This window comes from Talpa europaea (assembly GCF_964194135.1).
Source record: "Talpa europaea genome assembly, chromosome: X".
Lineage (NCBI taxonomy): Eukaryota > Metazoa > Chordata > Mammalia > Eulipotyphla > Talpidae > Talpa > Talpa europaea.
Genome location: NC_140081.1, coordinates 82,230,533 through 82,241,999, shown reverse-complemented (window position 1 = coordinate 82,241,999; position 11,467 = coordinate 82,230,533). Strand labels below are relative to the sequence as shown.

The following is an 11,467-nucleotide window of genomic DNA, read 5'->3' as shown; positions in this document are numbered from 1 at the left end:
TGAACATCTTTGTGTATCTGGATCTTTTTATGACTAGCTCCTCTCCAAGTGGATTCCAGCCCTTAATGTCTAATCTAATGTCAGGTCTTCAGAAAGGATTTCCCTTCCATGCTGCCTAATGTTTCCATTCCAAACATTCAGCTCCCTCTATTCTATTAGTTTATTTTATTTTCTTTTTAATTACACTATTTTAGTTCTCTTTTTTTGGTTTTTTTTTTTTTTTGGTTTATTTGCTGTCCATCTCTTCCTTTCTATTGCAAAGTTTACGAAAGTGCTCCTAGTGCCTAGCTAGCACATTTCCTGAAACACCCCATTACCCAATGAGTATTAGCTGAATGAATGAAGGTCTGCATGACCCAAAACAAGGCATTTACGTCGTCCATAGCATTCTATTCATCATGTATAAAATTGAGATAAACAGTCCCGATTATTTCTAATATTAGTGCAATAACAAAGAAAGGATAGATTTGCAAATGCCCTAAATAAACTTTAATAATTATCACAAATTAAATGACTATATTTCAAGATGACAGCATGGATAAAACAGTAGCGTTACAATACTGCAAACCTCCATATGAATGTAGATTCTGCCCTGGACTATGAGACCCTGAACAAGGTATTGGAATGCTCCAAACTTAGACTATCTGTGGCAAGGCAGTAATAATTGTACTTGATACTGATGTCCCAATATCTGATAATGATAATATTCACTTTTCATGAAAATAGACAATACTTTTCAGGGGAAATGAATTGAAATGCTTTATATCAATCACCCAACAAAATGTATAGCATTTGATAGGTACAATATTATTGGTAGCTATTAATATATTAAGGATATTAGATAAAAGTTTTAACAGACAGTATTGTATGCTGAAAATTTCAGTTCCCCAAAGATTGTCAGTAAGGTGACTATAATAAATTGCCAACTAAAAGCAGACAGCCACATCCTCAGAGTAACAGAAGGGCACTGGGCATTAACTGCTGTTTGCCTGATGCTAATCTAGTTTTCTATTCCAGGGTCTGTCTCAGAACCCACAAGAAGATGGAGGCCAGTGTTGTGAAAGACAAGGTGGGCTGGCAGGTGCCAGGGCTGCACTCAGGGAGGAGGGTGCTCCAGGGCATCAAGTTAACAATTGTCATGGAGCTTTAGACCAATTTACTGGTAGCCCTGTGCATGCTTCCTGAGTAACCGTACTGAATATATTTACACTTCAGAAATCATTTCCTAGAGGCGCATACTAGATCTTTGCAGCAATCCTGTGAGATTAGAAGAACTAGTGTGATTTGTTCCCATTTCACTGATGAAGAACTTGTGACTCAGAAAGGACTTTCAAAAGGTATAGAGCTGAAAAGCATATGGACTCAGATCTCATACCTTGGTGGATGACTCTAAATCCAATGGCACAAATCCTCTATTTGACTTTGTACTTTCTACTTCAGTATCTCAGCTCCCAAGCAGAAAATCAGTATTAAAATAAGCTATAGTCAGACAATGAAAATCTCCCAGGTTAACAGAAAGTATGGACGTGACCCTAAGCACAATGAATGTTGTGATTTTTGAAGGAACTTTGGGTGAAGCTGTCCCCTGTGTCCAGATGAGGACAAAGATTCCATATTTCTGGAGGCTCTTAACTCCCCTAAGTGTCGAATACTGTAGACGGGACCCTGAGTTCTAGGTCTGACACTTACACCAAAAGCTAGTGCAGGTATGGACAATTTCCTTCCCTTCCTTTCCAGTTCTCATAACTAGTGTTACCAGACTGGAGTTTTAACCCTGTTATTTTTTATTTGAGGTTTAGTTGACAAATAATTGTTAAATTTCAATATAATGATTTGGGATTTTTTTTGCATTATCCCTGTTTACAGTGAGACAAGAGAAAATACTACAGCCCAAGGTCACAAAGATCATAAATAGCACTTTCCTACCCTTTCTTTTGACTTCAGAGACCATTAAATCTTGAAGTACATCCAATATCCTGGATGGTGACCAGAGATGAATGAGACAGGATGAAATTTTGGCGAAACGTGGGCACACACATCGTGTCACAGCCTGGGTAGCCAGGGCAGCCCCTGCACCTCTGTTTAAGGACCCTCCCTGTCTCACTGTGCTCATGCGTGTCCTTCTTGCAGACTTGCAGTGGCTCAACGGGAGCGAGCAACAGCAGCACGTGGAGTGACTTCTTCCTTATGGGCCTCACAGATGACCCTCAGCTCCAGCCCCCGCTCTTTGTCCTCTTCTTCTTCATCTACGCCTTCACGGTGGTGGGAAACCTGGGCCTCATTGTCCTCATAATGATAAGCCCCCAACTGCACACTCCCATGTACTACTTCCTCAGAAACCTGTCCTTTCTTGACTTCTGTTATTCTTCAGTCACAGTCCCCAAAATGTTGATGGGGTTCTTCTCTGAGTGCCAAAGCATCTCCTTCTCTGGTTGTGTGATACAGAATTCTTTCTTTGTGGTTTTTATTGTCACTGAGTTCTTCATCCTGGCGTCCATGGCCTATGACCGCTATGTGGCTGTCTGCAGTCCTCTGCTCTACCATAGTACCATGTCCCCACGACTCTGCCTACAGCTAGTACTTGCCAGCTATGCAGTGGGCCTGATTGAGATGGTGTTAAGCACAAGCACAGTTTTTCATCTGATCTTCTGTAAGTCCCATGTCATCACCCACTACTTCTGTGATATCCTTCCCCTGTTAAAACTCTCTTGCTCTGATACACAGATTGCCCAAAATATCCTCTTTGCCGGTGCTGGCTTTAATGTGTCTGCATCCTTGACAGTCATCCTGGTGTCCTACACATATGTCTTCCTGGCTATTTTCAGAATCCCCTCTGCCACAGGCAAACACAAAACATTCTCCACGTGTGTTTCTCACCTGACTGCTGTCAGTGTGTACTATGGAACCACAGTGTTCGTCTACCTGCGTCCATCCACTGAGTACTCAGGAAGTAAGGGCAGTCTGGTTTCTGTCTTCTACACGGTGGTCATCCCCATGCTCAACCCAATTATCTACAGTCTCAGGAACAAAGATGTAAAGGACACATTTGAGAACATCTTCAAGAGGACCCCTCGATTCTCTCTCCCCTTACCCAGATTTTCATGATGTCCAAAGGAAGGCAAGGAGAGGGAGGGGACATATTGTTGACCATTGGCCATTTCTCAGATATTTCTCTAGAAATTCTCAATGTAATATGTCTTGAATCTTCTTCACAGTTCTGGAAGTTAAGTATTATATTTACACTTAATAGGTGGGAAAGCTGAGATTCTCAGAGGCTTGCTGCTTTGGGAAGTTCACATAGATTGCAAACATTGGAATTTTGATAGCAGTTCGGGACTGTCTGATACTGAAACCCTGTTCCTTTTACATTCCACTGTTTTAGCACAAGGGAAGATGCCACCTTCGCTCTGTACTCCCCAAATCTAGGTGATCTGGTTATTTTCATGCTTTGAGAATACTGTCTCTCAAATTTGCAATAGATTCAGCCTCTGAAGATGCACAAATTATTCCCTACCTGTGACTTTGTCCATGCATAATCAGGTCAGTAAATTTATTGAATACTTATTGTATACAGTTCTTTACTGCAGAAAGTGGTGGCAAAGGACTCCCAGGACAAAACTATGCCCACTTCCTTTTGCCAGCTTCAAACTCAATTGGAAGAGAGAAGATTCTACCCAAAACAAACAAACTGACTTTTTCTTTAAATTGACGTTTATTTTTTGAACACTTTCTGTTTGTAAAATTCTAAATGAGTTGTCTCCTAATCCTTCCCCAAACTCTGTGAGTCGGTACTATTTCTCCCATCTTACAGATGACAAGAATAGATCTATAAAGAGTTAAGTGAGTTATTCCAGGAAAAACAACTAATAAAAAGTGAATGCAGGATTTGATTCCTCATTTTTTTTTAAAGAACTTTAGTTATTTCCACTCTGATATATCATCTCTCAATTTCCTACTGAAAAGCTCATCAGTGAACACCAAAGAATTTAAACAGTGAGACTGGATTTCAGAGCACGGCAAACCGGATAGAGTGGGTTCATCAGAGAACCTCTAGGAAGAGATGAGTGAGAGGAATAAAGCCTGTTAGGGGTGAGAAGTAGGAGCAATGAGTGAATAGTGGAACCAATGAGGGGAACTGAAGTTCAAAGTCCGAGATAAGATAATCTAGACATACAAGGCTCTTGTTTGGCTGCAGCAGGGTGGAAGGCAAATTTGGAAGCAAATGTTATTGGTAAAATGGGGAGATGGCAGATCAGAAAAAAATATATTAAGAAAATGGGGACATGATTGGGCAGGGTTGATTGTCCTTTTATTATATTTTATTTTTTATTTATAAGTATTTTACATCATTTTCATTCAAAAACATTGGTTGCATTTCCCCCTCCCCTGCCAGGTGTAGTCCCCATAGAGTTTCCTTCACCAGTGCACACATGCACCATCACCCCAGTCCCCTGTGTAGTAATGGAGACATCTTTGAATTTATACAAATATCTATCTCCACGGGCCTCCCCGGTGGCGCAGCGATTGAGCGCTGGGTTGCGAAGCTACCCGTGGCCTCTGCAGCGCCGGTTCAATCCCCGGCTGCTACCCGGCCACCAGAGGAGGGTCCCACATGGCGCGCAGACCTCTCCTGCCTCCCGCTGCTCCCCTCAGCAGTGTACTTCGGTCCTTCTGCCTGCTCTGCTCCCCGCTCTGGCTCTGGTGAATTCTCTCACCCTCCCTTGCTTCTGACTGTACCCAGTGCTTGTATGAATAAATAAATTTTTTAAAAAAGTATTTATCCTAAAAAAAAATCTGTCTCCACTTCTGTGATCAGCAATATCAGCACACTCCTTGAATATGAGATTAGCATGAAGCATGTAATTTCGAGAGACTTTCCCACACATGACCTCCTTTGAGTCCAACAACAAACTTGAGGTCCACAAAGCAGTGTTTATTAACCCCCATTCAAAGCAGAAAAATTTGGAATTCAGTGAAAATAAGTAACACACCAAATTGTGTATGTAGTGGGAGGTCCATATTCATTGAATGGAAAAATAAAAACATGCATTAAAGCAAGACCTCCACAACTCAAATCTGGTTTGGAAAAAATGGAATGAGTATGGCAGAAGGCAACTGGTCACCACACACATTTCAGGTACAAGAATATATCATTACGACACTGAGTGGCACTCAGAGACATTATTGACCCCCCCCAAAAAAAAAAAACTAATGAGATAATTCTTTTCTGTTTAAAAGTAATTTACAGTTTACCCTCAGAGTAAAGAGTTGAGTAAATAAAGTGGTATGAGAGATCACAAACTGAGAAATATACAGCATCTTATGCATTTGCCATTTTGCCCGTAACTGCTAGACACCCTAAATTTGAGAAAACAATTGTATTTTAATTGTGGATGAGGATATTTAAAATAACTAATACAACTTTTTATTATAACTAATAATACAATATATCTCATAGACATTCGTTTCTCCCAACGGTTTGCAAAACATCTCAGTACTGACTACATTTCCCCAAACTCTCAGCATGAGTCAGTGAAAACATCCTATTGGGACTGGCTCTGCTCGCCGCTCCAGCCATCTTGGACGTCACAGCTGCTTACCCCTGGGCTTACTGTTCAGCATCTCAGGAGACCAGTCAAGAAGGCAGAAACTTGGATAAATTAATGATTCTGCCAATTACACAGACATGGCCAAGCCCAGAGTAGTGAGGGGGTTGTATAACCAGAAGCTTAGTTCCAGAGTCTTTAGTGTTACGGGCACATGAACTTTTCCTTCCACCAAAGAAACATCCGAAGGAGCCCAACCACCATTGCTGGTCTGAAGCATTTTGGATGAGTGCAGAAAATAGAAAGTGGCTGCTGAATACTCGTGACATCTAGAGACATTCAGAGAAGAAAGGTGGGTGATCACGGACACGGGTGTGTATAGATGGAGGTTATAATGTTCCACATTACCAGCCATCTCTAGTTAGCCTGTACTTGGGCGAGACTTCCAACTGGAGACGCCGGTGCTGTGTAGAATTAGGAGACCTGGATTCTAGTCCAACAGTATTGCTGAGCATCTTTGTGTATCTGGATCTTTGTATGACTAGCTCCTCTCCAAGTGGATTCCAGCCCTTAATGTCTAATCTAATGTCAGGTCTTCAGAAAGGATTTCCCTTCCATGCTGCCTAATGTTTCCATTCCAAACACTCAGCTCCCTCTATTCTATTAGTTTATTTATTTTCTTTTTAATTACTTTATTTTAATTCTTAAATTTTTTCTTGTTTGCTTCTGTCCATCTCTTCCTTTCGATTGTTAAGTTTACGAAAGTGCTCCTAGTGCCTAGCTAGCACATTGCCTGAAACACCCCAAATACCCAATGAGTATTAGCTGAATGAATGAAGGCTTGCATGACCCAAAACAAGGCACTTACCTCTTCCATAGCTTTCTATTCATCATGTGTAAAATTGAGAGAAACAGTCCCGATAATTTCTAATATTAGTGCAATAACAAGGAAAGGATAGATTTGCAAATGCCCTAAATAAACTTTAATAATAACCACAAATTATATGACTATATATCAAAATGACAGCATGGATAAAACAGTAGTGTTACAATATTGCAAACCTCCATATGAATGTAGATTCTGCCCTGGACTATGAGACCCTGAGCAAGGTATTGGAATGTTCTAAGCTTAGAGTACTTTTGGCAAGGCAATAATAAATGTAGTTGCTACTGATGTCCCAATAACTGATAATGATAATATTCATTTTTCATGAAAATAGAACATAATTCTCAGGGGAAATGAACTGAAATGCTTTATATCAATCACCCAACAAAATGTGAAGCATTTGTTAGGTACAATATTATAGGTAGCTATTAATATATTAAGGATATTAGCTAAAAGTTTTAACAGACAGTACTGTATGCTGTGAAAATTTCAGTTCCCCAAAGATGGTCAGCAAGGTGACTATAATAAAATTCCAACCAAAAGCAGACAACCACATCCTCAGAGTAACAGAAGGGCACCGGGCATTAACTGCAGTTTGCCTCATGCTAATCTAGTTTTCTCTTCCAGGGTCTGTCTCAGAACCCACAAGAAGATGGAGACCATTGTTGTGAAAGACAAGGTGGGCTGGCAGGTGCCAGGGCTGCACTCAGAGAGGAGGGGGCTCCAGGGCATCAAGTTAACAATTGTCATGGAACTTTAGAACTTCCGCCCTCCCTGTCTCACTGTGCTCATGCGTGTCCTTCTTGCAGACTTGCAGTGGCTCAACGGGAGCGAGCAACAGCAGCACGTGGAGTGACTTCTTCCTTATGGGCCTCACGGATGACCCTCAGCTCCAGCCCCTGCTCTTTGTCCTCTTCTTCTTCATCTACGCCTTCACGGTGGTGGGAAACCTGGGCCTCATTGTCCTCATAATGATCAGCCCCCAACTGCAAACTCCCATGTACTACTTCCTCAGAAACCTGTCCTTTCTTGACTTCTGTTATTCTTCAGTCACAGTCCCCAAAATGTTGATGGGGTTCTTCTCTGAGTGCCAAAGCATCTCCTTCTATGGTTGTGTGATACAGAATGCTCTCTTTGTGGTCTTTGCTGTCACTGAGTTCTTCCTCCTGGCGTCCATGGCCTATGACCGCTATGTGGCTGTCTGCAGTCCTCTGCTCTACCATAGTACCATGTCCCCCCGACTCTGCCTACAGCTAGTACTTGCCAGCTATGCAGTGGGCCTGATTGAGATGGTGTTTGTCACAAGCACAGTTTTTCATCTGATCTTCTGTAACTCGCATCTCATCACCCACTACTTCTGTGATATCCTTCCCCTTTTTAAACTCTCTTGCTCTGATACACAGATCGTCCAAAATATCCTTTTTGCCTGTAGTAGCTTTAATGTGTCTGTATCCTTGACAGTCATCCTGGTGTCCTACACATATGTCTTCCTGGCTATTTTCAGAATCCCCTCTGCCACAGGCAAACACAAAACATTCTCCACTTGTGCTTCCCACCTGACTGCTGTCAGTCTGTACTATGGAACCACAGTTTTCGTCTACTTGCGTCCATCCACTGAGTACTCAGGAAGTAAGGGCAGTCTGGTCTCTGTCTTCTACACGGTGGTCATCCCCATGCTCAACCCAATTATCTACAGTCTCAGGAACAAAGATGTAAAGGAAACATTTGGGAACATCTTCAAGAGGACCCCTCAATTCTCTCTCCCCTTACCCAGATTTTCATGATGTCCTTAGAAAGGGAAGGAGAGGGGGGGACATATTGTTGACCATTGACCATTTCTCAGATATTTGTCTAGAAATTCTCAATGTAATATGTCTTGAATCTTCTTCACAGTTCTGGAAGTTAAGTATTATATTTACACTTAATAGGTGGGAAAGCTGAGATTCTCAGATGCTTGCTGCTTTGGAAAGTTCACATAGATTGCAAACATTGGAATTTTGATATCAGTTCAGGACTGTCCCATACAGAAACTCTGTTCCTATTACTTTCCACTGTTTTAGCACAAGGGAAGATGCCTCCTTCTCTCTGTACTCCCCAAATCTAGGTTGTCTGGTTATTTTCATGCTTAGAAAATCCTGTCTCTCAAATTTACAATAGATTCAGTCTCTGATGATGCACAATGTATTCTCTACCTGTGACTTTGTCCGTGCATAATCAGGTCAGTAAATTTATTGAATACTTATTGTATACAGTTCTTTCCTGCAGAAAGTGGTGGCAAAAGATTCCAAGGACAAAACTATGCCCACTGCCTTTTGTCAGCTTCAAACTCAATTGGAAGAGAGAAGATTCTACCCAAAAGAACCAAACTGGGACTTTCTCTTTAAATTGACGTTTATTTATTGAGTACTTTCTATTTGTAAAATTCTAAATCAGTTGTCTCATAATCCTTCCCCAAACTCTGTGAGGTCAGTACTATTTCTCCCATCTTACAGATGACAACAATACAGCTACATAGAGTTAAGTGAGTCATTCCAGGAAAGACAACTAATGAGAAGTGAATGCAGGATTTGATTCCTCATGTTTTTTGAAAGATCTTTAGTTATTTCCACTCTGATATATCACCTACTCAATTTCCTACTGAAAAGCTCATCAGTGAACACCAAAGAATTTAGACAGTGAGACTGGATTTCAGTGCATGGCAAGCCGGATAGAGTGGGTTCATCAGAAAACCTCTAGGAAGAGATGAGTGAGAGGAATAATGCCTGTTTAGGGTGAGAAGTAGGAGCAATGAGTGAATAGTGGAACCAATGAGGGAAACTGAAGCTCAAAGTCTGAGATAGAATAATCTAGACATACAAGGCTCTTGTTTGGCTGCGGCAGGGTGGAAGGCAAGTTTAGAAGCAAACGTTATTGATAAAATGGGGAGATGGCAGATCAGAAAAATATATTAAGAAAATGGGGACATGATTGGGCAGGGATGATTGTTTTATTTTATTTTATTTATTTTATTTTATTTTATTTTTTATTTATAAGTATTTTACATCATTTTTCATTCATAAAAAATGGTTTTATTCCCCCCCCTCCCCTGCCAGGTGTAGTCCCCATAGAGTTTCCTTCCCCAGGGCACCCGTGCACCATCACCCCAGTCCCCTGTGCTCCTCCCTCCCTCCCTCTCATCCCTCTCCACCTCCTCCCCTGCAGGAAGTTTCTTGTTTATAATGTCTGCTTGTTATTGTTTTATTGTGTTTTGTATTCTTATTATTTTTCCCTTGATGTCTTATTTGTTATCTTCGTTGTAGATCTCTTACTTACATCTAAGCAATCCCTTACTACCGTATGTGGGAAACAATCTACAAGCCTGATTTACCTAATTTGACCGAAATGGCTTTTGTGTATACATGGCTGCTTAGACTTGTGGTAAATTGCAAGTTTTGTGGAGGCCAAGACTTCCATAAGGCTTTACCGTGTTCTCTGTCTATACTCTGTATCGTCGTATTGACCAGATGATGGAGGAATTTGAGTTCTTTTCCTCAAGGCATCACCAGGAATAATTCTTAACTCACAACTGACGCCAAAGTTAGATTGGAAGTTTAGGCAAGTGTGGTGTAGTGAACTCATTTTGGTCTATAGGCACCAAATCTAAAGGATGTGCTTCATTCCTAGCACGTTCCTGTTGGGAATTCCTTTGTCTTACAACGGGTTTCCTCTAGTCCATCCTTTGGACAATTGTTGTAGATTCCTAACCAGTCTCACTGCCTGCAGGTTTGCCCCTGACCAATTCCCTCGCCCCCATTCTGCTGCTTTAAGATTATTCTAAACAGAAGCTTGACCCCATCCCTGGTCTACTTTACACTCTTCACTGCTTCTCATTGTCCCCGGAATAAATACCAAGTCCCTTAATTTACAAAGTCTCCACAATCAGAATCTCACCTTTCAAGCCTTATCTTTCAGAACTCCATACCTTTACCCCAACCTTATATCCTCGCCTTTGCACTCATGTCCTCATCCACATGCCTTCACTGTTCATCAATGACCATTTCTCACTCATCTTTCTAGTCATGACCTGCTCCCAAGCTAACTAGAAGTGTTCAATGTTTTCTTGGAAGTTGATGGCCAGCAATTGAAGCATGCACTCATCTTATATTCCTACTGCCTTATTCCATTTCACATTTCTTATGCCCATTTATTGCTTCTCTACTAGACTGTATGCCATGGAGGGCAGGACAAATGTGTCTCAGAGCTATGTAACCACTTTGCTGGCAGGAAACATTCATTCTATAAATGTCCATGGTTGAATAATCCACAACATGTCCTGTGTCCTTGGTGTGTGTCATGGACATTTTGTCACTTCTGGACCCACTGAAACGTCCACAGGCTTGTGACTAATCCACCTCCCCCACCAGGGCTTGGACTTACTAATATTACTCTGATGTACAAGAGTAGTAATGACCAGCACCTCTGGGTTAGTGAGTACCTACACCCCCAGTGTCTGTTGTTTTGAACCCAATGTCCATCTCATTTATAGACAAGAGATGGAGGCTCTGAAAGATGCAGCAATTGTACAGGAGAACCAGGAAAAACATTGTTTTTGTTCTGAATTTAAGAACACAACACTCTCAGGAACAATGAAGCAGTTACTTAAGAACATGTAATATTAAATAACAAAATTATGAAATTTGAGCTAATACACACATACACTTGAATCCTAGGTCCTGCAAATATAGGATAGACATTCTTTTCCATCATATTTGAAACATTTACAAAATTAAAAATCAAGTCAAATATCAAAGTAGGTCTCCATAAATTTTGGGTGAGCAGTATTGCTTTAATATTCTTCTCACACAAAATGCAGTAAGACAGAAGTTGATTTAAAAAATAGACCTCCATATATTTGGATTAAAAAATGTAGACCTATGAAAAAATACAGAAGAAAATAAAAGACCTATTGAAAAATGCAGAAGAAAATAAAGGAAAGGAAAGAAATCTCAAAATAGAAATTAAGAAAACAGGACACAAAACTCAAAACGCCTTAATA

General features: G+C 40.9%; 1 protein-coding gene across 1 annotated transcript; it reads left to right on the top strand.

Annotated features, from left to right (window-relative positions):
- Positions 1 to 574: 574 nt before the first annotated feature.
- Positions 575 to 8,216, top strand: LOC311187685 (uncharacterized protein; the record flags this gene model as incomplete). Its single annotated transcript, XM_084259013.1, has 3 exons — positions 575 to 616; positions 2,131 to 3,033; positions 7,242 to 8,216. 3 exons carry the CDS (start codon positions 575 to 577, stop codon positions 8,214 to 8,216), a joined length of 1,920 nt encoding a protein of 639 aa, XP_084115139.1.
- Between the last annotated feature and the right edge of the window lie 3,251 nt (positions 8,217 to 11,467).